This window comes from Ruditapes philippinarum, unplaced genomic scaffold (assembly GCF_026571515.1).
Source record: "Ruditapes philippinarum isolate M1 unplaced genomic scaffold, ASM2657151v2 ctg2484_1_1_1_1, whole genome shotgun sequence".
Classification (NCBI taxonomy): Eukaryota; Metazoa; Mollusca; class Bivalvia; order Venerida; family Veneridae; genus Ruditapes; species Ruditapes philippinarum.
In genome coordinates this window covers 189,516-217,328 of record NW_026861383.1, presented here as the reverse complement: position 1 = coordinate 217,328, position 27,813 = coordinate 189,516, and the positions used below count along the sequence as shown (strand labels likewise).

The window sequence follows — 27,813 nt, the reverse complement described above, 5'->3', positions numbered from 1 at the left end:
AATAAGTCCGACAATCAACGTTAAATGACAGTGATATTATTTATTTTGTTTAAAAAATATGAATGATCGCTTGTTTTAATAATAAAAACAAACAATTTGTGTAGGAGAAAATTCCAACCATCCATCCATATTTTCTGTTACTTACTGCGAATTTATATTAGACCTGGCTTTGTTAAATGTAAGCGGCAGCCATTTTTTAAAGTTGTGTATTTCACGGGAGGAAAATAATTGTGTTTGATTCAGAGAGATATCATTTGGATTTGTTAGTCATACACCTTTTTAAAAGAAAGAAAACATATTTGAGGATTGAAACAGACAAAAAATAAGTGTTGACAGATGTGAAAACTTGAAAAAAGCAGCTATGAAAATGGAAGACTTGGAACTTGCTCGGAACGCTGGGTGGTTTACTTGTTCTACGAGCTGTAGCTGTCATTGCTTTTCAATTTTTCATAAAGCATACGGCAGTTATTACTCGTAGGATACTTTAATATGCCCAAATGTCATCAAGAGCAGTTTGCATGTGGAAGGAATGTATTTTTCAGACTATAAAAATGAAACAAAAAATTTAGAGACGAAATTTGGTGACTGGAATTTGAATGAATAGAAGTAAGTTTTCTTCTTTTTATTACTTTTGACGTTTAAGGTATTTATCAATTTCAGCTTTGCATTTTCTTTAAACAGCCTGACATTGTCAGAATTGTTAGCAAAAATAAAATTGAGGTACCACGTTGGAAAAATCTTTAAAAAGTAGTTTCGTCATTGAAAAGTGTGAAATTATATTTTGATAATTTTCACTGTGAAATTATCAAATATAATTTTCACGGATAAATCTGTAATCCACTGAAAAGCATAAAATAAATAGAAAATAATATGAATGTGCTTTTCTGCAAAGTTGTATTCTCACGAGACTGTATGACACATGGAAATAGAACTGTATGCATTGAACGGGCAAGAGTGGTACAATCCATAATACTAGCATATTCATGTAGTTTTCCTTGTAAAATAAACCTTCAATAGAATGCGTAACAAATTTTAAAAAAATACATGATATACTAGGCTAAAATTATGTTAACATTTTTGCGAGATACGCATTTAATTATGTTAGTCTCGTTAATTTATAAAATAACAGCAATGACGTCGATGTTGATACATGTTTGACAGATCCGTCTGAAATTAAGTCAAGAAACAACGAGTGTCATTGTTCACCTTCCACTCTTAAATAATCACATTTGTAAATATTTCTTGAGAACATTTAAGATTTCATTTGTTATAGTATGTGTTTAAAATATTTTCAGGAAACAACAATCTTGAAGATTTCTCAACAGACTATCGATGAATATACGATATTCTGCTTTTATGAAATAATATCATAGTAATAAAAGCGTAGTCAAAAAGCTTCCCGTCGGAGCAATAAAATAGCCGCTGTTCAAACCTTTGACAGTATATTCAATTTATTTTTTTTAAAGAAAATTCGGTGTATTCAACAAGCTTTGAATGCCAGAATGAAGTAAAGGGTACTAGGCGTCTAATAATTTAATATTCGCTTTCGGCTTTGTTCTGCTCAATCTAGGTTTCATAGAAAGGAAAGTATAGAAAGTTTTGATCCAACAAGTCGTCTGGTAAAATTTATCAGTTGCCAAAGTCATTGCCATTATTTTGCTTTTTATCAATAAAACAAAAGCAAAACTCATTTTATTCATAATTAAAAGTGCCTTTTTCATTTTTTTTCTTTGCTTTGTTTTGTAGTGTTACATCAATATATTGTATAATTATGAAGATTGTTACCATTGTCCTTTAAAAGCTTTTTGTGATTTAATTTATTTGATATCCTGTAAAAATACCATTTAATTTACTTTTGGAAATTGCCGTTGTGTTAGGGTCACAAGATTCTGCCTTATTTGGAACCGACCTTTGCGTATAGCATCATAGTCTCATTCCTATGCTTAATTCTCTAAAAGGCGGTGATTATTGTCATGGACGATAGATTTCTTTGTCCACTTCAGTCAATAACAAGCTTAGTAAAGCCAAGCCTACAATATTGATATTTACCACATGAGGCTTTCTTTAAGATTTCAAATTATTCCTTCCATAACGATGTAAGTCATTTCACGGACAAAACCTGATACTACGTATTTAAACACTTAAGTTTTAAAACTTGATCATTTAATCCATCGTATGTATGTCGTAAACGTTTTAACCGCTTAAATCTTTCTTTCTTTATATCTTAATTAAAAAAAACAATGTCACAAATAACTGTGTCAATAATTATCAGTATGTAAATGGATAATAAAATAGTAAACGTCATAATTAAATGATAATGACACTTTTCAATATTCTGAACACGAACATCCACGAAAAGATAAATGCACAAGCAATTGCTCGCAATGATGAAAGAGTATTAACTATTAAAAAAGATATCATAAGAATGACTAAAGCGTTCATAAAGTAAACTACATAAAACAATTGTGTAGATTAACAAAGATAACCGTTTATTTCATTGTATTTGCTTGATTATGAATGTGATGATAATGATAATGTAAGATTTCTGCTGCTTAAGAATTTTATAAGATTAATTTATCTGACCCATATTCTCTGTATTTTTATTTTCAGTATGTTAAAATAGATATTATCTTTGACATCATTATGACTGACTCAAGAAGTAACACTGTCATTTCGAATGTCATTCATAACGCAATGACGTAATCGAGTCTGACAAAATTGCTTGGTATGTTCAAAAGAGCTACTTATGCTGTCGAACAATGTGGTGGCTTGTAATCATTTATGTCACTGATTTGATTATCGGTTATAAAGATCTGTCTGCAGCATTCAAATATTTTGGTGAATTATATTTAGAAAACTTATGAAATTCCGTATTAAATTCTGATCATCATCAAAATAAACTACATTCTAAAACTTTTATATTGTCTTTTTAAATGTCCCATTACCAAGATGGAATAGAAGGAAAAAGTGAGTATCGTCGATCATGTCATTTGTTGTGTTATTATCAATCGATAAACATTACTTAATAATGAACTGTTTATGTTTTAAATGCCAAGAAATGTTATGAACTGAACAAAATACTAAATAAAGAATTTTTAAAAAGGAGAATGTTGATTTCTGTTACGTATGATAAATGCAAAACACCTTTTATTCAACGATTAGCTTTGTTGCAAGGGGACTCATTTTAAAGAAAGCGTTTATTCTAAGGGAATGATATCCTTGGCTGTATATCTTTTCTGCAGTTTTTTTTGCTTAAATTCTGTTCTTTATAATACATTTAAATGTAGCAAAAGTACATACAGCATTTCATGACAAAATGTGTTGTTCAACACCATTTGTTTTCGTAATATAAAATATCAAATAATTGCAGTTCTAAATAAAATAAATGGATTAAACATAACATTCTTTAATAAAATAATTATAAAAAAACAATAACATTCCTAAATAAATTAAATAGACAATATACCCGAATATCATTTACGAGATGAATGAATTGTGAATTTATTGTTTTAGTTGTGTTTTTTCAACACCAGTCATTGGTATGAAAACTTCATTTCTTTATAGCCAACTTGATTAATTTAAGTTAAACAAAATGAATCAAATACTCCGATTGGTTAAACTGCTTGCAAAATTATCTATTCAAAGATTCAACTGATTCAGTCATTTTCCGTTCTGTCTTGAATGTCCTTTTTGTGCTACCGATGTATACTCCAAACAGGATTTCTTATTTGCATCATTATATCTTTTAGAAATAGGTTTAAACGAACTGTGAATATCACAGATAAGAAAGAGTGTCCTCCAAGTAAATTTATTTTTATTGCCAATTGTCCATTATTATTTCCACGAGATTTCTACCAGTGAGAAAGACCAATGTCTTGACACAATATGCTTTTTTACGAAGATATGTTTTTGCTTATAGATTTGCATGTCAATGTATATTAAACACAATCAACACAATCTTTAAAGTTACTTTACTTTTAAAGAAATTATTAGCAATATTTATCAATAAGTGATATAAAATAGTTATATTCAATTTTAAATATGAGTGTTGTAGTTGATAACCATTGACATCAAGCTTACATTGAGAGTATTCCCGTCAAAAAGGCAGCAAACAAATACATCATAATTATATATTTAAGAAAATAAACTGAAAAAATATTTCTTTAGTTTCGTTTATTTATTATTTAAGCACAAACATGACATTATCTTTAATTATCTTTAAATTGAGCAGATAAATCTTTTTAAAAGTATTTAAGTTATTAAATTGCTTTTGCCAAATGTATGCTATAATGTGTTATCATTATAAAATTTTATTTAAAAATGCATGTTAGATTTTGGAATATTTAAAACGTTTGCACGACGTATTTTTATATTTTGAATATCTTGACATAATTATTCAGGGTTGTATTGTTTGTAAAACATTTTCAGTAAATGCTTTACAAAACATTTGACAAAAACTATTTTTAATTGGTATTAATATTAAAGGGAGACACAGGCAAAATTTTCATTTCTTCGTTTAGATATATAATTTCATTCATTATTCTGTTAATGTCCACAAAATGAATACAGTAGGCAGTCACAGGGACAAACTTTTGTCCTTAAAATTAAGATAAAAATTTGGGTTTCCTAACTTGACCCGCTTGGGTCAGGTTAGAGCGTAAAGATTTCACAATAGTAGTCACAGTGAACTCTGGAAATGATAATGAATATGTCAAATGAATTACTTAGACTTGTTTTAATCATACAATATCCACAATATCTGTTATTGTAACTTCCAGGGCCTGTTTAAGTCACATGACTTTTTTTAAAACTGCTCGGTGATTCTGCCAGCGTCTAAATATCTTTGAGCATGTATAGATATATTAATACTTCAACCCCAAAATATATAGAATTTATACAGACATTTATGCTGGGACTTGAGAAAATGTCATTTTAGTGTGACGTGAGTACATAAGATCGTTTAATATTTCTGTCATTTATTTGCCTGAGTATCCCTTTAAGACTTCTGTTTTTGAACTTAAATCAATATTTTATTGATGCAGCTTTTTGTAGTTTTTTTATATAGAACACAATCGTCTGAGGATGGGAGTATTTTGCTGATTACACTTAAATTTGGTATTGAACAAAAATTTGAAAATAAATTTAGATATAGCACACAAACATATGTTAGTAGTGAGGCACAATATAATAGTTACAATATTTCATATTGATGTTACACGAGAACATTATCTTCCCGTGAGTAAAATGTTTTTACAATACAGAGCGATTTGTTTTCTATGCGTACTTAACGTACTTAGATTACAGATGCCATCGATTTGAAATACTTTAGATCATAATTCGAACATCTTTGTTTACAGGGCACAAGAATAAGTCTCTGTTCACAACAGGGCACTGCACTGATTACACTTCCTATTTTACACGCTCAAATTCATATAGTCACGGCGGGTATCATTCGTTTTGATGTCTTGCATTTCCATGTACGCATGACCGTCTCTTCCTTTATCACTAAGTTGTTCGTATACAGTTTTAGGGCCAGAGTCGTTATATGTAGATGTTGTCTGATTTTCAGAAACAGTTCTACTTCCTGAAACATTTAAGTAAGTTACATGTAACTGCATGGACTGCGAGGTAACTTTTCATATGTTGCGTCTAAAAATATGTTGCGTCTAAAATATTTTAATTGAAAACGAAATCACAAAACTTTATTAACAATTGTCAAAGTATGGACAATGTCAAACTTGGACAAAATAACTTTATGTGTGTGTAACTATTTATGTTACATCTAAAAAAGTTAAAATTTATTTCTTTACTTGTTTAAAATTCATGAATAAAAAAAAGAAATTTGATTTGAGTATGCTTACCAGTTGCTTGTCTTTTTCCAAGACTTTGGTAACGTCTGAAATGAATTTATATATGAAGAAATTATTTAATTATATGATAATGTTGATTTAATAATATAGGCAACAGTTAGTATGAAGTGCGGTATATCAAATAGTAAGACGCTTTGAAATGATTATGTTAGAATATGAAAAAGCACTAACAAAGAATAATGAAATTAGTAGACAGTAGACTATTTTGTCAAAATAGTTGTGACAAAATTTTTGAAAAGCAAAAAAATATTCAAATTAAACAACAACAGTAACTGTTCTTTGTTTGGTTGCTTAAAACTATATCACTACATATATGGGATGTACATCACCTGATATATTTGTAACCGAGTAATGCCATAACAACAACTAAAATTGTGAAAGCAAATGTACCAACAGCGACACCAGTTATTATCCCAATGATTGCAGACTCCACTGGTTCTTGCTGTTTTTCAATGTCTGCAAAGAGAAGCAACAGCATTGCTCATATTTAAAAAAAAAATAATAATAATTTTACACATGATATGATTTATGTGCACGGTGACATGTAAGGTCTATCTTTCAGTAAATAATCAGAATATAATTGTGTATTTGAGGCTTTCCTGTTTATGATATACATCAAGAAGAAAATTTTTGTTGAACGTTACAATTTGAATTATCAGATTTTGAAAAGTTGTCTAACTTTCATATTTTTCATTCATATTTGCAGGAATTAATTATTATCTTTAATCATTTTAACACGTCACGAAGAAAATCATCAACAAACATTTAAGATACGTTCTTATAGTGTTTATTTATATTTAGCTATTTACCTTTTTCGTTCAATTCGTAATAATGAATGTATTGTCCAACTGAATTCCTGACAATAACTCGGTATTGCCCATAATCTGTTTGAGTTATATTTCTGATGACCAAGACAGATTGTAATCCGTAGGATGAAATTATATGTTTACTAGCGTCATTTGCAATGATGTGTTCTGTTTGTACCATGTAAAAGCAGTTTTGTTTTGCCCATCAAAAAGGTCATGTGCTGTAAATGGCAGTGTGACGTCAGACCCCAAAAGGGCTGTTACATTGTCGTCTTTTACAGTTTTCGGACGTGGCGGACCTGATGATAAATCAAATGTATTACATAATAACAGAGTTTTACTTTTACCCGTAGCTTTGTTCCGTACTGTTTTCATTAATCATTGAATGTCCGCATTAATGGCTACTTATAGCTTCTCCAAAACACCTAAAATAACTGTTGATTCAAAAAAGTAAACACTGTTTTTTTTCTTTGTTATTATGACTTTGAGATGTAACAATTACTGAGAAAGAAAACTTAATATGTTGTTTAATAACATAAATGTTATATTTACATCTGACGATGAGAATATGATTAGATGTTGCTTCTTCTCCAACAGTTAACATATTTCTTGCATAACATGTATAATGTCCAGCATCGGCACAGGACACATTCAATTTTGTATGATCGACAAATTTGGTATCTTTCAAAGTTGTTAACTGTTTATCTCTTTGATCTCTGATAATGATTTCCGACTTAGGATTTGAAACAGCCATGCAAAAGAAAGACACGTTTTGGCCATTGTTAGCAATAAAAGCGCCTGCTTCTGATAGTTTACTTGATATAAGGAAAACAACTCTACTCGGAGGAACTGAAAGTATATCAAAATAAATTCCAGGTAATGAATTAAGGGTTGAAAAAATTCCTTTGTTGCAAAACAAGGTTTATCATTTCGCTATTGTCATGTTTAAGCTAGTGACAAGAGAGTAAATGACAGGGAACTTTGTGGTTATAGGCGCTGTCTGAAAATAACTCTTTTTTAAAGTCAAACTAGTTTTGTAACGCATTTACGGTTACCGTATCAAAACATCTTACAAAATTCCCTGTGATTTTCAATTTAACTCTTTTTGCTCAAAAACTGTCGTGTGATAAATTGCGTAAAGAGGCAACTCATGTGATGTTTGAGATGTTCATGATTAAAGATTTTAAAATATATAAACTTACATGACACATTTACTACAATGAATTGGCTTGAAATGTCAGCATTATCCACTTGTGTCCAAACCTCACAAAATAAATGCCAGTTGTTAAATGTCCTATTTGGAATGAATTCAAGTATACTTTCTGCAGCCATCAATTCATATTCTTCTAAACTGTATGATTGTGTCGAATTTTCCGTTATATCGTATGTTATTTTGCTATAATAATGTCGGAGATACCATTTTACTGTAGGGTTTGGTCGGCACGGTGAGGTTTGACAACGTACAGTTTGTGTTTGATTTTCTCTCATGTAAAGCTTTTCATCGAGTAAACGAATATCAACGTTTTTGGCAGGAACTAAAAAAATCATAGGTAGGTCATTTTATAAACAGTCATGTGTAGCCGATATCATATTAATCAAATTGTAATTTACTCGATAATAAATCATTTGGCTTAAAATGTTTTCTTCTATAAGTCTAGTAAAAAAACTTTACCTACCTATACTTCTTTTCTAGGCCAAGTGTCAAGAAACACCTATTACTTTGTTTTAAAAATCATTTTACAAACGAATACAAATACATCTTAGCAACACATAATGGTTTTCAGATTAAGTATTAAATTGCATTGGCCTTTTGTGCCATTCAGTAATGTATTGTCAAACTTTATCTGAAAACATGAAGGTTTTGACAATGATACATTGTGCTAAATAAGGATTTTCAGACATATACATGTTCTACGAAACTATATAATTATGTAAAAATGTACTGTATGGACGATCCAGAATTATACGGAATTTGTGTATAATTCTGACATCTTACAGGTTGTCTTCATGAAAAATATATCTGCGTAATGTTTAATGTTTTATCTATTTTATTGCGAAATATTAATGATTTAATACCACCCATGGCCAGTTAGTGACAACATTAGAAACTCCATAGAGGCACAGCTCATAGAACGCGTACGTTAGAATTTTTTTACAAAACCAGAGCACACATACAAACATTTATGTTGTCCAAATTTTGCCGGAACGTGTAGAAAACCCCCATACCATCATGATTTCAAGTCATTTGAATATTTGAGTATTTGTTATTACGTTGTAAAGGTTAGTAGTTGCAGCATGTATTTATTCGGAAGTCAAGTTTGAGTTGTTACTACATGTACGGTGACAACGTCCTGCCGCACTATATGTTATACTATTCGTCCAGTAATAATTGTACAGTTACTGTAATTTAACACTATGCTACGTGTATAATAAATGATCGTTAAAGCCATTTGTAATGAAAAATAATGAAATGAAATTTCAAGTAAACAGTACAATCTGATCTAGTTTGGTTTAATGTGTTAGTCTTATTTCGATCTCTTTCAGCTATATAATGTTTTGCAGAGGTATTTTGAAATATAAGAAAGACGGTTTATCTTCAGGAGGCCTGCTGCTTTTAATGGTTCTGTGAGTTAATGTCTTTTTCTGTGAAACATATTTTAACTGTATTTAATACAATTTAACTATTGTTTTGAAGAGGTTTGATTTAAAGAGAAAACTTACCGGTTACATAGAAAGAAACGATGTTACTTTTCATTGTGACAGTCTCTGAACATGTCCATTCAGTTCCATGTTGCGTCCGATTGATCTTTTTTAGCATCACGGAGTACGTTCCATTACCGTAACATTTACCATCAAATAGGTCACTGTTTAGCAAAAACCCAGTGACTATGCATTTCCCGTTATTGAATGTGAGATTAGCGTCTTCGGCTATTTGTGAATTTGTCCATATTGTTTCGTTGATTGATCCATTTTCCTTCGAGCAAGTTAATGTTGCACTTGAATTCTCAACAGCTTTTACAAGTCTTGGTAATAGCAGGATGGAATTTGGCTTTACAACTAAATTTAACAGATGTAAGAAGATTAACATACTTTCAATACCTTAATTATATGTGATGCTGATTATTAAAAGATATTATTGACGATAATTCAGTTAAAATAAATCAAATTCTGTTAAAATAATTTAAATAGGCTTTGCATTTAATGAAACAGATCTAAAGCATACAACAGCAACAATGACTTACCTGATACTAAGGTAGAGTTTATGATATACGCCAAAGCGAATCGATTCATTGTAAGTCATGTACTGATTAAGACACTTGACTTGTTTCTATTCATGTACTGATTAAGACACGTTAATTGATCTCTGAAATGAAAAAGAACCACAAGTACATTTATAATGATTTGTATTTACTTTTAACATTTTAAAGCTATGTAATAAACTCCAACACTGCATGGTATAGTATTCGTCAAGTAATTTAGCACTTTGTTTATTTTATGTTTTAATGATCGTTAACTTTTATTGCACATTTATGCCATTGTTTGTGAAACATATTTTAACTTTATTTAAAATCAACTTAACATTTATTTCCCATTTAAAAGAATGTTTGTTTTACACATTTTATACGTGAAGTGACACAAGCTTTTTACACAGAACTAGCTTCCTGATTGTTATTTGCTTTATCAAAAGTACATTATATAAATAACACATGGGTTTGTGGGTAACAGTAAAAATATCATCCCGAGGAAAATACTGTTACCCGAGGCGTAGCCGAGGGTAACAGTATTTTTACGAGGGATGATATTTTTACTGTTACTCACAAACCCATGTGTTATTTATTTTATTACCCCGAACAAAAATACTGAGATGATCTGAAATTGTCAACTAAATCTAACTGTAATAAAAATAAACCAAGAGTAACAATAACAAAACTGTCCTTACCTTTTAAGTTTTAAGTGTACTTTACTGTAGGCCTACTTGAGAAGTTTTCTTTTTCTTTTATTTTTTAAGCAAGTGATGATATCTACAAATCATAAACATACAATAAGCTAGGTTTTATTTAGGAAACAAAACACTAACCCATTTACACGGTTATGATCTGTGAAATCTGATCCTTCTGTTTCCAGAATATTCTTAGCATGGTTTTTGACAAAATAACGATGATATCCTATGTCCACCATATCTGTAACGTTTCACTGATTAAATTTGTTAAATAATCCTTTGTTGCATGCTTAAATCTTCTGCATGTTTCAGTTTGACACATAATTATTTACATTGCAATCACTTCCGTTGAAAACGGATGTTCACTTTTTGACTATTGAGCAAAAAGATATTTTATACGCGAAAAGCACACCAGGGTACAAACAACTAAATTTTACGAGTGTCACAGGGACTCCAGAGGAGAAATTGATGTCCTATCGGGGTTTAACGTCGAAAATAAGAATGAATCGAGAAAAAATGGCGGCCATTTTATTTCATTTTATTTAGGAAATAGACCACGTGACCGCTTAAAAAATACTGTTACCTATGTAACAGTACAAAATTTTTAGTCACGTGGTACACTTGCATTAACAGTAAAAATAAATCCCAGAGGCCTATGGGAAATTAGCATTACGAAAAAAGTGAGGGGTAATAATATAACATAATAGAAATATGAACAGCATTAAACTTAAATGGTTTAGACTAAAGATCATTGCTCACATACAATGACTCTTTATGTATTACTTTCTCATAGTTTAATCAATATAATTATTTTAATGGCTTAAACTCTTGAAGACAAAAAACATTTAAAAGAACATAAACACCGGTCGGAAAAATATGCAAATATCAATTAAAGTATAAATACAAAGCTAGACGTTTAACTTCTTACCTTTTACTTAATAATAAATTAAAGGAAATTTGCAATATCACGTGTTATTTATTTCCTTTATCTATGTTTATTGCGTTACAACGTTAATATACAATTTGTTAATGTCATCGTGCATTTCATCAAAATAAAACACATATTGGTAGACAAAGAATATATGCATCCGTTTTGCATAATCACAATTTTACCTTTATCTTCCTAGTTTCAAACCGGTTAAGAACAGGTTTGATGCAAACAAATTGTTTACAAATGAAAAGGGAAGTTTTAAACGTGGATAAAACTGACAAAAAAGCAATAGTGTTTACGTGTGTTTTTAATACATTTTTAAAAGAATGCGTACACAAAATACTATAAATTTGTAGAAACAATCTCACGATAAGAGCTTATGGTATTACAAACCTATGATTTTGGCATTAAATAATATTGTATAATTATTATATCAAATGGAGGTCTATATTGTACTTTCAAATGACAAATACCTTATATGTAATAAAAGTCTTACATAAGATAACATGTAAAGCATATAATTTATGTAACGGCTTCGAAAATGTTTAAAGACTGGGAACAATATTGTGCAAATTTAATATGACGTAAATGATGTTAAGGAAACTCTAATAAAAAAAACATTAAATTATTGTTAATCTAACTTTGATCGGAACCAAATTAATTAAATCACATTAGATGGTTACGATTTTGTTTTCTCATTTCCATTTTTAAATACCCACATTAAAATATGTTTCTTTTCTTTCATTTAAGTAACAGACGATGACCCAAATTTTGTAATACATAATCAGAAACATATTCCAGTTGGTGAATGAACATTTGTAAAAATATCATTTACAATATTTTTACAATTTATTAAGGTGGTTAGGACATTTAGTTTATCGTCAAGGCATCCAAATTAATCCGCAAAACTAATGGATGTGCATTTGATTAGGTTGAAGAAAGAATCAGACAATTTTACAATATAATCAAAATAAATATAACTTGCCGAACAAATTGACGTAAAATTGACTGACAAAAATAATTCAAACATAACTTTAATCTTTCACAGCTGTTTATTTGATCTTGTTTTCTACACGTAACAGCATTATATAGCTTTTATTATATAAAGCAAAAGAGAAAGACATATAAGACATTGTCTGAGTGTAGTAAACGTAAGACAAATGATACTTATAACAAATGTTATACCGTCATCTTAATAGTTAATGGTGTCCCTGTATAAAGTACTCAATTTAAATCATTACTAAAATGGTGTGGATTTTGCAAATATTTTTGTCATATACCCGCTGAAGAGGAATTTTGAACAAATGTCTCAGAACAGTCCTGAATAAGGTCATTAGGGGATATTTCTTGACATTCCGATTACCACATTCTCAGGAAAAAGTTTATATTACTTGGTACCATATAAAATTTCATAGAATATTTTATCCATGTTTGTGTAACCGTGGCATAAACTACAAAAAGTATACAAAAAATAACACATTTGCTAATTATTGAAAATGTTCCTGTTGATAACCACAAAAAGGTGTATGTACTGATGAAAAAGAAATAATTACATTCTCTTTATTAATTTTTGTTTGTTACATTTTCCAAAGATTTTTTTTAATGACTTACAATCATTAAGAAATAATCTTGTAATTGATATCTGTTTCGGTCAAAACTTCGGTAAGGCTGAAACAATTGAAATACAGCGCCTGAGCATGCATATGTAGGTCTGTTAGTTAATTGTAATAACCCATGTTAGAGCATGTTTGTGACAAATCATTATCTCAAAGTTACCATTTACTAAAAGTAAATAAATAGTTCCTAAATATTTGCAAATAAAAATCTATAAAACATTGCAGGAGATTGCGAAATAAAGAAAATGTAAATAATTTACGTGATAACTTTATCATTCAAGGTGGACAATAATTTTAAGTTTATTTCTGGAAGTATACCGGTATGAGGTAGATAAGTGAAAAACAAATTGTCACGGAATGTTTCGTTTGGCGTCTATGACTCGTCATGAAACATATACGAGTAGAAGACGAAACGCTTCATATTAAGATTATGAACTCATTAATAATTGTTAACAAAGCAGTAACTGTTGATTACTTTTTAGAAATTTTTCAAATCTAATTTGTACTGCAGTGCACTAAAAACTATTTTTTAATGTATACAACAAGCGAATTTTCAGTAGATATATGTAAAATGACACCTGAGTGATGCACACAGTCTGGACATTTATAAAACTCCTACATTAAAAAGCAAGTAAATATATCTCAATTAATCACCTTATGATATATATTATGATATTTAGGGTTCCTTATTTTCATCTTCCAACTGGTGAATTTTTAAGATATATCTTTGGTATTTAAAAATGTATAATTGATGCAATATTAAAATAATTTGAAAAGAATAAGAAACAGAACAGGTCAGCCAGACATGACATTAATTTATTGTGATCCCTGAAATGCGCAGTTTAATACTGAATGACAGCAAATTGTTTTGTATTTTAATTTAGAGAATATATTTAACTATGGTCTTTTTTAAACGTTTTAAAAGGCTGTCTTAAATATATTTAAAATAATGACCACAACTAAATGTACTGTACTTGCTTATTCTACTGTATACTTATAAGGCGACACGATCTAAAAACTCTTGACATTTCTGATTGAATCAAATCCAGTATTATTAATGTCTTGACAAAATAGCAATATTCAGCAGTTAAGGTATCTAGGGTAATAGTATGTCTGGGATTGTCTAAATTAAGAGATTATATTATAGTATGCCAATGTCGTTAGAGCCATTAATGCCCTGACAATAGTTTATCATGTGGTCAAAAACGTGGTTGTCGGATCATTTGCAAATAACAATTTATAAATAACAACTCAACGGTCTTTATTAAGAGTTTTGAAATATTTACTGACATTGGTACATATGGCACATAACTTTTAAATTATAGTTATTATGAGTTTTCTCTTGAAAATATAATTTATTAGGTAATTGCGGCTAATGAAATACAAACAATCCGTATCCTTACTCGATAATATTTAATGACTAATCTGTGTTATATATAAATTGACGTGTGACTTGTGTGTTTTGCATTTCAAATTTCTATACGCCACTTCTATGGTGGCAATTGTTCATATCAATGTTGCTCTCTTATACAGTATGCTAAACTATTATAGAAAATAAATTCGTCATTGTCTTTTTAAATTCTCGATTGCAAATAAATTCTTTATATCATAATCAAAACAAAATAACTATCCAGCTGTGTACAATTTATATAACAATTTTGCGACATATGTTCTTCAGTTTAATAAAGATTATATTTTCTGTACAAACATATTTTTTCAAATACCAAATAGATTAATAACTACATATCAGTTTAAGTTTTTCTCCTTCACCATCGTATATACACAATAACATAAATAAAGATTTACTTGAAGTGTGACACAAAACATTGCGTGTTACAGCTTACCATAATTATAAATAACGACTTTGATGTTGTTTCCATCAAGCCGTGACTTTATCTAAGAGTCTTATTTAAATTCTGATTTAAATTCAATAAAAAACAAGGTCATTGCCTTAGAAGTGAGACAATCTGTAAAAGCCGAGATAAAATTAAAAGAAATGTTCCTGCTTGCTCTACGGATGAGAAGACGGGAAATGTAAACATACGTTCCTCCTTTTAAGCCGGGAAGTGCCGATATGGTTTTGTTAATGCAATTATTAAAGGACCTATGTATAATAGAACTGTGCTCATCTTCTTTCACGGTACTTTGAAAACAATAAACTTACGATAGAAGAAATGATATAAGCTGTCCGTAAACAGATTTTGCAAACCATTTCACAATGAAACATATGCAATTATAGCGCAGGAAAAGTTGTTATTCAATCGAATTAAACAATTAAAAGATAAACGAAAAGTGGATCATTATTTCTTTTGGGGTTTACATTCAAATATCGTAATCACATTGCCGACAATGTTCATAACAATAATTTAAGACATATAAAAACCTTTTTTTCAGAAAGGAAATAGGTTATATAATCAAATAATTGTTGCTGAAAAACATCACATTCTGACGTGCTAAATCATTTTTTAAATTAAGTTTGTTGCTTAGAAATTGGCTTATCAAAGATTTAAGTGGTTTCGTAATTTCTTGTACCGATGTTTGCCTCAAGCATATATTTTATTTGCATCTAAATATCCCCTGGAAAGGTTAAAATGAGCTGTGGATGTCTAAATTAAAGCAAGAGAAACGTCTTCATTGACATTTTGTGATCAACCTGGAGCGTCGTTTTAGTGATGATTTGCGGCTTTTAGCTTGCAGCTTATAATTTATGATTTATGACTGATGCTTCTGACTCATGACTTGTGAGATATGTATGTTGACTTGTGGCGAAATTGTCCCGCGTTTTTTGTGTTTTTTTTATGATATGGGTAATGGCGAAGATCTAGGAACAGTGAAAATGGATGATGACGTGAGGTTAGAAATTAGTAATCGTTGTTGATTGTTAGTACAATGGCTAATCAATGAGATAATAAGATAATGCATGGTTAAATGCATTTATAACGTACTTAGTTATTCTAAATAATAATAACCATTTAATCATTTGTAGTATCATGTTACATGGATTGTTAGTTCTTACTACACGGGACATAGCAGGTCGATCGCAACTTCAAACACCCATTGACATATATAATTAAGCATTCCATAACACGTAGTCCGCGTCAATAATTAGCAATATGAACCTACACAAATTACCCTAAATAGATACCTAGTCCCTTCGTTGGTATACATTATTTCACCCACAGCGCAGGTGTGTACAAGTTATCGGTTTGAAACCCGATCTGTTTTACATTGCTCAGTTATTTTAATTTTACTTTTTCTGATTTATAATAAATATGTATTACCGACCGCTACGAACACTGTCCCTTGGTCAATCCGTATCTTTTTATCTAAGAGTATCCAATACTTAGTGTCCTTCTATAATTTGTATACCTCAATTGTGAATAGTTATAATGTCTTCATGAGTGAGAATATAATAATATAGTTGGGCCCGACCTCAAACCCGATCAACCCTACCCCAATAGTAATCAGAAAAAAAACTACATAAGAGACATGTATTTTTCCTTTTAGCTGTAAGGCATGTTAAATGTAATGTTTCTTTTTTCCATAAAGTTATACAAGTTTTACTATATTAGAAGGATAAGTATAAAAGACGATGTTTACATGAAAAAAATGGAGAGTATTTAAAATAGAAATGTCAAAAAGGAAATATTAGTCATGAAATAAGTGTATCGGAAAAAAGGATGTGGAGGTACATTGTAAATGCATATTTTGTAAGAAGCTGCCTAGGGTAAATTAAAATTGACTTATGCTGTTATCGTTTCAATTTTACACACCTCTATCAATGGAAAAATATTACGTAAACAGTTCATGAACTGTTAAATATTTACATACTCACGTTCATGGCGTCTGATTTCAGAATAGGTTTTTTATACATAGTTAAAATGAATAAATAGAAATCCCTGGCCCAAACCATCCTGTAAGAACATCAACAACAACAACAAAGAACATATTGAAACCGCAGAAGAAACTAAAGAGTTTTTTTGTAGACTTGGCATCTAGGTTTACTTTGTCTGACTTGAAATCAAATTATTTTCAGGATTGTACAAACAGACGTCATAGACATTCAAATATTAATTTTATTATTTCTTGAATTATATGCAAATATGAATGTACCGGATTTGGCATGCATGCTTTCATTTGAAAGTTAATATTTAAATCAATCAAATATGTGTATTGTAACATGCAAAACCGTTATTACTTAAAAACAGACTAAAGTATGTCTCATGCATTTCTGTCGATAAAACGATCAAATGGAATGTAAATTCAGTTAAGTAACTATCTTTTTTTCAAAAGGTCAGACAAAAGTTGTTTTCCAAAACTGAATTACCTGTACAAGTTTTGACCATTATGTTTTCAAAATAATTTAATCTATATGAAGGGAATGTAATATTTATGTGATTAAATATGTTCTATTAATTTGTTTATTTTATTACAGGACTAAGTACGGCAGTTTTGAGTTGCTTTTGAAATTTGTATTTACATGCAATTGCATTGATCGTTTATATGTTGATTTTACATCAGTTTTGCTATTATCAAAAGTAACTGTCCAAATTATTGCATCATATTTTATTGTATATTAAGTAAATCAATATTAAGAGATTCATTAAATGTACCACACATCGATTATATTCAAACTCAAACGAAGAGGGTCTTTAAAACGTGATTTTTGGTTTCAGAAAATAAAGATATTCGAAATTCAACCACGTATTATTTCTAATAATGTGTGTATTTTAAGAAAAGAATATGTTTGTATGATTGCCTAAATTGAGAGCAGTTATTGTGTTTGACGCTTTTAATGATGATTATATCTAAATATTGTCCTATGATAGCACGAGTGACTGTCATTTTCTTGATTTTAATTTATTGAATCTTCATGAAACTCAGAACGAAAATATATTTGCCGTTTACAATCATTTTGCAATATGTACGTTTTGTATGGGGTTAGAAGCGTTTATAAACAGTAATCCTTTTGTTTAGTTTCATGATCAGTCAGCACTTTAGAACTTTCAAATGTATCATCGATTAGCAAAAACATACGATATCCAACGATATGGCAGCTACTCCAACATTTTAAGCTTATTCGAAATGTTGATGATTTCTGTCATAACATTCTTAATGATATATATATATATGCATGCAATATGAAAATGCCACAATATCATTATAGTTTACAAAAGTTTGCTTTATTATTGAATTTCATATTATCAGTGTTTTAGGCTATGTTTAAGCTGCTATTGACAATGACAAAATGATATCTCTAACATCGACTTATTCTGTTGATCTGTGTTCTCAAATTATACTTATTGCAAATTTTAAATTTCACTTTTTTTAAACTTTAACCAAAATAGCACAAACGTTCAAAACCTCATTAGTAAGATTCATGCTCCCCAAACACATCCTATTGACACACAGTTAGCAAGATGATATGTGTTATATTAACTTATATTCAGAGTTTTCTTCACTAATCTTTAGGTAAATCATGTTAAAGGATTTCTTTTATTTTACCCATCTGATATACGAAATGCCGAGTATGTAACAGTATAAAAGATAGTTACATCATTTCGGATTAATATTGACAGTTGTTGAGTAAGCTTTCCTGAGGAGGACGAGATAAGTCGATGTCTCATTTTCTGAAGGATTTAGAACATACTAACAGATAATTGTCTGCCAAAATATTATCTAGCAATGCATACAGTAAATTTAATTTTTAGTTTAAGACATCATTAGCGGAATAAAGAGGCTTAGCTATTGATTTTACCATAATGATATATAAAAAAATAGATAAAACATTTTCAATGTAAGACGGTACATCACCTGAAATTAATAACCACGAGCTTAATAGATTGTGAACAGTTAATTATTAGAATTGTTAAAATCAAATTTTAATTATAATGGAATAATGGAAGTAGATAAAATAACAATTTTGGAACAATCTGTTTTTGTTTGTATGTTTTCATTTATTCATTTTGTGTTTTTGTTTGTTGTTTTTTATTTATTTATTTATTTATTTATTATTATGATTATTATCATAATGATTATTATTATTATTACTATTATTATTATTATTATTATTTTTATAGCTTAATGGTATGCCAAACAGTACAATATCATCACACAGCAACACAGAAGAAGGTAACAAAAAATAAGAACATATGAAATACGAACAATTCTAACACGAGGTCGACCCGCAATTTCTCCTATTGGACATAGAATGACCGTTATGTGTGTTATCATGCTATAAAATCACTGGTGACTTTCTATATTTAGACAATTTAAAATGGTACGTGCTAAAAATGAGTACGAAAATAAACAAGGCACAATTAGCTGGATATCAGGTACAGCAGCATTTTTTTTGATGTCGTGCTATAATCGAAATAATATATCCAAATCAGTGATTTTTTTCGCTAAATAAGTAAGAGTTCGGAATTATATGGGATATATTATTTCTTTACGGACAGCTAGTATTTGTGTTATTTTTTACTTTTCGTGCATCTTTTCTAAGATCAAAATACTGCAGACAAATCTAGAACAATCCTAATCCTATTTACTTAAAATAACTAAATTACAAGTTCCCATTGTGGTGTCAGCTAAAGTGGCTCTTCGAACTTTTCCTTTTTCAGCTGATTGTGTCAGAGACAATTAATGTCACAGTCATTGGAATGCCAAACAGACAAACAGATAATTCAATGTGACAGTTCAGTCACACTTTTTCCATCAGACCAGGATCTGTTTTTCAAGCAACAAAACAAAACTTGATAGTTAAAGAACGACGACCAAATATGCTTCATCCGAAACGAAGATACATTTGTTGTAATATACCTAAAAACCATCAATTAATGTCAAAACGTTTTCTTTTGCACGATTAATATAAGGTGATTTGATCGGATATTTGCGTTGCTGTGACGGGTGTCTTGTGGATAGTCATTTGTTCTAGCTGTTGTCATTGGCAGTGTTCCTTGAACGTTGCTCTGACCTTTCTGTGCTTTCATATATCAAGTTATAGTAGTTGTACCACATTTGGAAAAGATACCGGTATTTTTATTTTGTTTTGTAGATTATGTCACACGCACGTTAAGTAATCTTAATCTACAAAACAGCATAAATCTATTATGTTATTATCATCAATGAAAAATGTGATTGAGTTGGGGAATCTTTGATGGTAGACTATAATTGTCCGGAATTTTAAAATGAAATAGGAAAACTAGTTTTGTTTTCTCATATTCAAAAAATATAATTAATTATTGTTATTTTAAATAAAAAATAGTGTTGCAATAGTACTTGCATATATAAAACAGGTAGAATTTAAATATTTTCTTTTCATGTAAATATTTTGTTCCTTATGAGATTGTTGTCTTGAGAAACGGAAGAAAATGCCCTGATTATAACAGATTCGCTGTGTTATTTGGTTGTTATTCATCACCCAAGAATGATGAAGTTTGACAACATGTGCTCGTCGATGTTAATTTATAAGTTTGTCTTTGTGTTAAAGGAACGACATTTATGCAGTGAAACTCTCTTGCGGGGAAAAGGTAAAGGTATTTGAGACCGATATATTTATTAGAGATACCAGCTTATAGGCTTGTCTAAAATGAACACATGAGTTTCGAGAAAAATAACACAAATTAATCAATCAATATTTGTGGTAATGTTTGACAGAACTAATGGTATTACATGTATTATACGTAGAATACTTGTTTTTGGTTAATTAATATGTAGGCTGTAGCCATTTCATTTAGTATCAATTTGTACAAACATGTATATTTTCGTCAATACCACCGGATTGTTTGCGGAAAAGGTTAAAAAATGTTTAGAAATGGGCTGAGATTGAAGACAAAATAATAGTTATTGAGACCTTAGCAATGGCTTCAATTGTGTACAAGGATTGAACTTTAGCTTCACTTTATAATGTACAATTAACAACTCATTAAACTCATGAACGCTATTTTGTTTTTATTTTTAGTACCACGTTTGTTTGCTAATATTTAATTTGAAACCTTTGTAACAGTCAAGATATAAATGATTACGCTTTTGTCAGGAATATTCAGTCAAAGGTCGGTAATACAAATACAGGAGGCACTTTAAAAAATGGGCAACATATATGAATTTAGTTTTAAATTATTTTTATTTTTTAATTTTATATCTGGTTCATTTATGTTAAAAGACAAACATACATGTATTTACTTCGTTTTAATTCCGTCACAAATGTTCATACTCTATACAGAATTCCAATTTCAATAGAACTATTGAATTGTTTTTCTCTAATTCCGTAAAGAAGTGGAACATTTAGAAATATTTATTTGGTTTCAGCAAAGAATTGTGGTGCAGCCATGTAATTCAATTTAATAATCTTAAATTAAAATTCGTAATGTCTAGTCTTCAAATCTTCTGTATTTAATTCAATGAACGAAGACAATTTTATAACTTTCTGTGCAGAGCAATATATCTGGTGATTTTAGTTCAAAAGTATATTGAATCAGTAGAAACACAATCATTGTATACTTGGTTAAATATTGTCTTTGTATAGTGTCCACGTGGTTGATAAAATGTAGCAAACAAAATTGAATTGTCAAAATACATGAAAAGTAATTCATTTATTTTCCTTTAATAAGGCTAAGGTTTATTGTCTAGATTTTAATTCAATCAAAGATAGTTTCATATTGGTAAAAAATATAAGTGTAGTTTTGTATATTTAAAATCTTTTATTGAATACAATCAACAGATTTAGCAAATTGTATTTTGTCTATATAATTTACATAGTACCTATTACATACTAACTGCCGTTTCTTTTTTTTTTTTAACCATTTTGTATAAACATCTCTTTTCAGCTGAGCACTGTGTTACTAAAATAAAACCAGATGTTTATTTAGAAATATTCTGGCGTTTATTAGCACTATCAGGGAAATCTGTAATCTGTTTGAAAGTGTTATTACAGATTTTAATATAGCTCCAGAAACACATTTTCGTCAGGCGATCGATATTACATTGCTTATTTGGAAAGGCAGAGACCTCTTTATTCTAACCTTTATATTTAACCTTTCCCGTCTCTTTCGATAAAAATGCTATAACTATTTGCGATACCATTGATAAATTTGATGTTATGTATTATACCACGAAATATATAAATCTATTCAATTGTGTCTTCGGAAACACTCCTCAGATTTCTTCATTTTTTTTCTTTTTCATCAGTTTTAATGACTCTGCAAGGTATGCGTATGTTAATGCAATTATGCAACTTTTTTGATCTATGAAACATTGTTTTTTCATAATAAATAATTTCTATCTAATTTTACAATGGGAACATTGACAGTTTAATTCCATTTTCAATTTTGGTCATCATTGTAGCTAATACGCCAAAAAATGATACACTTTTCCATTTTCCCAATAATTTTGTTTGGAAAAATTTAGATTAACAGTTCATTTCTTGAAAATTATACTACATTAAAAATATTGGACATTTATATGCATTAAACTTATCCCTAAATAAATATTTGTTTGAACATTCATTCTTATCTTTTTTCTTTAGAATTATAACTGAAATATGTTTTATTTTAACAGATGAAGGTTGTACTTATAATCTGATATAAATTTAATAACGTAATTGAATATTGTATCTTCATTTGTACAATATTCAAAAACGAACCATTTCATAAGAAAAGAAAAAAAACAACCAATAAATAAAAATAAGGTGTTTAAATTCAACATCTTAATACTGTTTGTTTCAATATCAAGTTCGCAAGATATTTTATTGTTGAGTAAGTCGTTCAAAGAATCTAAAGTCGTTCGACAACGTTCATAGACTTTTATCATTGTAGGAACTTGATAAAAGTATTGTCAGAACATCATTAGCTCTAAACCTGGTAAACTATAATTTATTGCCTTCATTTGGACAATCTCAGTCTTGTGAATTACTTTCTCCAGACATCTTTTACTGTTATTATGTCTGCTTTGTCAAGATAACTTCATACATTTCTGGAGAAGGCAATATGTAACAATCGGAAATGTCAAAAACTCTAAGATTACTTTGCCTTTACAACAGGAGTATTCCTAAAGGATACATAGTCTTATTGTTCAAATACCAGAACATTTAAATAACAACCAAACGTTCACATATTTTATCTCCAGTTATTCATTGTATAATTGTTTAAGAATATATTTTGTGATTGATTTAATTAAAATTGCACGTTACAATTCTATTTTTTTCGTTTATACATTAGTATGTCCTGTCTGTTGTTTTATTGATCCCGTTTTTTATAAAAATATAAGACTGAATCCGGTTTTTATTACATCCATTTTTTTAAATGGTACATTTCTATGAATTCCTAAATTGTTAATAAACTGATTTAATTTCCTTTTTTTAAGATTTACAGTGCAATATTTGTTATTTGAAAATACAAGTAATTGCAATACAGTCTCATTTTAAATGCAAACAAGTAAGTTTGTTTTAAGTAAACGCAGAGTAGGTATGTAACGTGTCATTAAAATAAACAATCATTTTTTTTTTTCAAGAAAATACCAAAGTTACTTGACCAGTAATTATTCCAATTACACATATTTTGTCAGAATTTTTTTTCTAGATAACATTTTTACCTAAAGATGAGCATAATATATCTTAAATTCATTCCGAACAGACTTTCTTGTCTGTGGGTCTTGCTAAACTTATGAAATACTATGATTGTGCACATAATTGAAATACTATTATGCTACTAATTTACTAATATTCTGGCGTCATCTAATAATATACAGCTTTAATGTATATTTTAATAAGGTTGCATAATGTTTATATTTTTGATGTAATTTATATCTATCAAATTTATGACATACATATTGAATAAAAATCAATGAATAACTGTGAAAAATATTTTTTTCAATATGGGAATTTTATTTCGGATTTTGGTTTTTACTTTTCAGAACGGTGTGATTAACCTCATATATTTTATTAACCAACCATTTTTATAGAAAAAAAACAAAGGTCAAATAAAATTTCCTAGTTAATTGACGCATTTGAATTAAACTATCGTAGACATAAAAAGTAGACGTAAAAATATATACTGTTTGAAGAAATGTATGGCCCAGCTCTAAAAAAACAGTTCTATTCCACATAACTAGGGTAGAAAAAGATTTTTGTTTCATTGCTTATGCTTTTGTTCGTTTTTTGTTGTTGTTAATTTTGTGGGGTTTTGTTGTTGTTGTTTTTTTTTTATTGTGGTTGTTGGTGGTGGTGGTTTTAGTTGTTGTTGTTTATTTGTTGTATTTTTACTGTAGTCGGTTGTTTTGGGGGGTTTTTTTCCGATACAATCATATTATAAAATATAATTGTTGGGGCTGTCAGGACAATAATGAAAAAATATATGGTAAATGTTGAATAATTTGAAGTATTTTATAAATGTCTATCCAACACCTACTGTACTGTAAACATGTTATTGCAATACAATATACGGGGGTATCACTTTGCTTCCAAACTGCAAAATATTGTAAAGACAATATTTTGTAACATCTAAGTCATGGTATTTTCGACAGAAAAAAACAAACAACCTTTACCAGGATTAAATTACGATATTAGAAATGTATGACTATTCAAAGATGAAGTAAATCTTATCCTTTTTAATATTTATTTTAAGCAATTACACTTTAATGTTTGGGCAAATTTTTGTTCGTTTGTTTGATGTTTTTTATGTTGCTCTTTCTTTAATTGATTTTGTTTCAGTTAATGAAAAAAAAAACATTTTCATATCAGTAGCTCATACTAATTTTGTATTGCATTGTATTTCATGCAGACATACCAATCTGACAACAGAAAAAGATCAAATAAGGAGAGTATAAATTTAAAGTCTAACACAATTCATCTAGAGATGCTTGCTCTTTAAATTTGGTCGTTAACTTTTCTTTCTGTCTAAAAGATTAAAGCGTATTTTTTTCTGTTTTATTAAATAAGGAACATATCTTGCATAATCACGTCTTATAACGGATATGTATCGGAGTTTTCAATTTTCAAAGACTTAACAATTTGTGCATGGAAGCTAGAAAACTTGTAAAAAATAAAAAGTAGCCATTGATTATTCAGATATATGGTTATTCCACAATGGAATCATGATACATAAAATTACAGAAAGTCTGTATTATCTGATAATCACTTTTGCCTAACTTTTTATTTCTGTTAGTTCCAATAAAAATGTCATGTTTGTTGCCCCGGTATTCATCATTTGATGACGTCGTTTATTACAAGAAGACATAATGATTTGTCATAATTTTAAGTCTCGTAAATGTTGACTTCTTTCCGGTATGATTTAGGTTTGACCTAAATAGAACTAAAATGATTTGATCGTTTTATGTCTACAACTATGGCTCACAATAAGTCTTGTCTTTTATTAACTAACTAAATGGTAAGAATGTATTTTTACATAATACTTAGTACAAGAGGTTTTAAAATGTGCTTACCGTTTTTTCTCCTTTGGTTGGTGTTTATCCGTTATTACATTTTATCATTTAAATGCGTCTTAGAACAGCAAAGAGTATAACCATACAAAAATCGAGAAGTGATCAGCAGGGAATGTAAAAAATCATAATGTGAACAAAATAGAGAAAAACAGACTCACTACTTATCCGGTTTTATTACTTCCTATTCTGAAAAATTCAACGCAAAATTTGTCCTAGTTAAAGGACGTTGTTTATGAACAATTCCTTAGCTAAAAAGTGATGTTGCCGTTTTTATTTATAATTAATGAGTTTGTAATTATCACAATTTGTTTAAAATTTTGACAAAGTAGTAACGTAATGGTATTGTATATGTCTCTAAAATATTCGTATATTTTTGTCAGGAAATATTTTGGAATTAAGTTTCTTAATAAAACAAAAGAAACTAAAGCAATACATAACAGTACTTTTAAAATATATTTCAATAAAAACAAGTGTGTTTAATATTGGTTTATTTGGTTTTAATGTTAATCCTAAGGTGGTAAATAGATAAAATGCAATTGGTGAAGTGTATTATGAAGAAATTTAGGTAAATGAAATCATTACTACCTTCACACTTTTGTTGAGTATGAAACAAATTGAATTCTTAAATGTTCTTTAATATTAAATACCTTAAAGCCTTCGATTTCAAAAGATAATGTTTTATAAAATATTGTTTTATCACAGTGGCTGATATTAAGAAACATAGTTTTTATCTTGTTATTGTTTAAGATTTTCGTTTTGCAAATTACTGACAGACAACTAGGTATTTACTCTCTGGCGCAATTAAAGCAACGCATTATCACGCAGATTTTCCCTTCTTTGTTTAAGTTGTTTTTATTTTATGTAGTGCACATTTATTTCCGCTCGAGCTGTCATCCATGTGTTTCTAGTAATATTTCTATGACTTTAAAGTTTCATATGTGACGCTTTAAATCCGGCAGTTTCTTATTATTTAGTTAAAGATAATATTTTAAGCTTAGCTTGTATTCAAATTCTACATTTAATTTGTATTACATATTCTAGATAAGAATATAACACGATTGAACACAATGTTGTATGCTTTTGAACATTGCGAATCTCTTACAGTGTACGTTTGTCATTCTGGTTTTCTAATTTCTTGTGGTATTTGAAGCATTCTTCAAAATTGAAACAAACAATGTCAGATCTTGCAGTTAAAAAATACTCGTTTTTATCCAAAATAAATTGTTAGACGTTTTGACAAAGTTACTTAATAATATAATGGTGCCTATCAATAAAATCCTTGTATGTTTTTTATTTAAGCTCGTATATAAAGAAAAGGAAACCCAAAAACTAGACATAAAGATATGTCAAACCAAATGATTTTAATGTTTAATTTTAATCTAATTTGTTTTATTTTAAATCATAATTTGATAAAATAGGTAAAATTATAATTATTGAAATGTGTTCGTAACCAAAATCAATATATGAATTAAGGTCAAAAACTAATAATAATTAACTTATATTACTTTTTATGACTATGGAATAAGTTAAATTTGTAACTGTCCTTCTCATGAGAAAGACCGAATAGCTTTTTTAATTGCTATTAAAAGAATGGACACAATACAAAATTTATCATAGTTGCTGACTGTCTATAAATCAATTTGAAATTGGAAAAGGTATCAATTGTAATAATTACAAAACTTGCACCATGTTCCTAAGTAGGCTTCAGTAGGCTATTTTCCTGAAGATGACAAGATAATTGAATAACTCATTATCTGGAAATGTTAGATATGCTACAGCATAATTGCAATTTGTCCGTCAAAATCGTATTTAAAGGTGCATTCAGTAAAAATGATTTGGGGTTGAGGTATTACTGTAGGAACTAAGAAGCTTTATAATAGATTACACTGTTGATTACGAAAGTGATTAGAAATTGATAATGCCAGACAGAAATAAATAACAATGAGCAAAATTGATTAAACCGTCAATGACTATCCAGTTTTTTTATAATAATGGTAAGTGATAGAATAACAGTTTTACATACCCTTTACAGTAATATTTTGTGATGACTAAAATTTAACAAAAACCTACAACATTAACACAAAGAAATTCAGTAAATAAGAAAAAATGATTTCTTTAGTTCTGTTACATCTATCGGCAAATTTTAATTCTCGTAGAAAAATTTAGCACACTCCTGAGCTTAGTTACCAGAGGGAATAACTAAATTGCACCTCAC

General features: G+C 29.0%; 1 protein-coding gene across 1 annotated transcript; it reads right to left on the bottom strand.

Moving 5' to 3' along the window:
* Nucleotides 1-5,536: 5,536 nt before the first annotated feature.
* On the bottom strand, nucleotides 5,537-11,745 carry LOC132715436 (cell adhesion molecule 3-like). The gene is made up of 9 exons (XM_060698440.1): nucleotides 11,545-11,745; nucleotides 9,919-10,040; nucleotides 9,398-9,733; nucleotides 7,879-8,211; nucleotides 7,229-7,525; nucleotides 6,680-6,975; nucleotides 6,200-6,326; nucleotides 5,862-5,896; nucleotides 5,537-5,584 (listed from the first exon to the last, which is right to left on the bottom strand). Exons 2-6 carry the CDS (start codon nucleotides 9,965-9,967, stop codon nucleotides 6,809-6,811), a joined length of 1,182 nt encoding a protein of 393 aa, XP_060554423.1. The 5' UTR covers nucleotides 9,968-10,040; nucleotides 11,545-11,745; the 3' UTR covers nucleotides 5,537-5,584; nucleotides 5,862-5,896; nucleotides 6,200-6,326; nucleotides 6,680-6,808.
* Between the last annotated feature and the right edge of the window lie 16,068 nt (nucleotides 11,746-27,813).